General features: G+C 35.1%; 1 protein-coding gene across 1 annotated transcript; it reads right to left on the reverse strand.

The window, feature by feature from the left end:
* Positions 1 to 1,001: 1,001 nt before the first annotated feature.
* Positions 1,002 to 1,918, reverse strand: LOC148208130 (uncharacterized). The gene has a single exon (XM_088120032.1). The coding sequence runs from the start codon at positions 1,779 to 1,781 to the stop codon at positions 1,293 to 1,295; it is 489 nt and encodes a 162-aa protein (XP_087976158.1). The 5' UTR covers positions 1,782 to 1,918; the 3' UTR covers positions 1,002 to 1,292.
* Between the last annotated feature and the right edge of the window lie 217 nt (positions 1,919 to 2,135).

Below are 2,135 nucleotides of genomic sequence, written 5' to 3' on the forward strand. Positions count from 1 at the left end.
TGTTTGAGTCATGCTAAGTTACATGCACGTCATACTCATATATTTACTTCTGTTTAATTCATTTGTGCATAAGTAAACAAGTTCAAGATGCATGGACCATGAGTACATTTTTAAAATTTGAAGAAAATAGATATTTTTAAAAATTAAAAACCAGAATGAAATATGTTTAAAGTTTAGGAATGAAAATAAGGTTCAACCAAATATTTATTAATTTTTAAATTGTAATATTTTATTCTCCTTAAATTTTCTTTAAAATATAATTTCTGGAATGGAATTTTGGTATAAAAAAAATGTTACCTTGTATAGTATTTTTATAATTTTTAAATGTTACGTATTGGTAGCAATCTTTGCATTTTTGTTTTTTTTTTTTTTTTGTTTTTTTAGAACCTTTGCCGCCATCAAATATTTTTTTCAACGACATTAACTTAGTTCGTAATTGTCACTTGTATTTGAGGTCTTGAGTTCGAACCTCTCACCCAATTTATTATAATAAAAAAACCTATTTATTTAAAAAAAAAATCCTATAGCTTTGATTTGTATCGTGTGTGTAAGAGTTTATTTGAATGATAAAAATGTTTTCTGTTGGAACAAATTGGAAAGAGAAACAAGAAACAAGAAATTTGTTTTCAAATTTCTATACTCAAAATGTATCAAAGAAATAAGAAATATAAATAGTTGTCAAGACATAGCTCAACTATAATTGAGCTATATCTTATAAGTTCTATCTCCCATTTTATGTTTCCGCTTGTTTTAATAAATAAAAATAAAATTGCATTTCATAACAATTTCTTATATTTAATTTTTTTTTCATTAAGAAGGAAACTTTCATTTGAGGGAATCAGGATAAAAGACCTTTTTTTTTCAATTTCTATACAATTTTCAAAACGTTTTCCCTTAAATACTTCCAAATGGTTTTAGCTTTCTCAATCAAACTAAAAACAAAGAAACGGGAGCCCTGAATTTTCATATATCAAAACCAGATTTAACCAATAATCTAATGCCCAAGTATTAGCTATTAGGGTTGATTTACAAACTAAAATTTATAAAAGTTTGATGGTAAAAATATTGACTCACTGTGAAATTTACCCTTTAAACCATAAAATTCCAAAACCACCCCCAATTCATACATTTATCAAAAGTCTCCATCTCTATGGACATTTGCCCCTTTTACAAGAAATGAAGAACAGACGCTTCAAAAAAAAAAAAAAAAAATCCTGTATTTAATCCTAATTTCTTATTAATTTAATTTACACCTTTTTTTTTCCTAAAATTAAAAAAAATGCTCTGTTTTCTCACCGCGATGGAGTTTGAAGCTTCCGGCGGGAATTGTGATGAAGCAAGAACAGTTTCTTCAGAGCCTTCACAATCACCGTCTTCCCCGTCTTCCTCGCCGTCGCCACCGCGCCGGAACTCTCCGACAGGCTCAATTCCGCCATCCGCCGCGCCTTCACGATCTCCTCCATCGATTCCGGCGATTTCGATCTCCGGCTCCTCGACAACTCCTCGTTGAAATTCTCCCACAGCACGTCCATCTTCTCCGCCGCCTCTTCCTCCTCCGCCGCCGCATCGCTCGAGAATCTCCTTCTCCTCTGCGTCGGCGCCGCGGATTTGAAGCGGCGGTCGTTGATCTTGATCTTCAGATCACCGTCGCCGTCCGCCGCCGTGCCGCGGCGATTGCGGTCGGTGGCGGGAGAGAGGCGCCAGAGCGGCGGCGAATCGATGCCGCAGCGGTTGAAGGGATCCGCGGCGGTGGGGAAGCTGAAGTCGTCGTCAACGGCCATGGATTTGAGAGGAAGGAAATCGCGGTTTGAAGATGGGAATTTGGAAGCGGATGATTTTGGAGAGAGGGAGAAGGATTTGGTGGTGACGGTGTGTGTGATTGGGTTGGGGAATTTGCAGTTGAACTGCTTCAACAAGCTGCTATAATTCCTCTTTATTTCCTATTTATTTGGGACCATGGATTATTCATTTTTTCTTCCCCAAGTGAAAAATTCAATTCACTTTCATTCTATTATTAAAAATTCTCTTTTCATTTTTATCTTATTTCTTCTCGTCACAATTTTATTGAATTTTGATTGTACATAGTTTTACAAATGAAGACTAAAATGACCACCATTTAAAAGTACATATACTAA

This window comes from Momordica charantia, assembly GCF_013281855.1.
Source record: "Momordica charantia cultivar OHB3-1 chromosome 11 unlocalized genomic scaffold, Mcharantia_2.0 BLBB01000011.1, whole genome shotgun sequence".
NCBI classification, from domain to species: Eukaryota; Viridiplantae; Streptophyta; class Magnoliopsida; order Cucurbitales; family Cucurbitaceae; genus Momordica; species Momordica charantia.

Excerpts from the sequence above, each read along its gene's own strand:
- LOC148208130 (XM_088120032.1), bottom strand. The coding sequence starts at position 1,781 with ATGGCCGTTGACGACGACTTCAGCTTCCCCACCGCCGCGGATCCCTTC.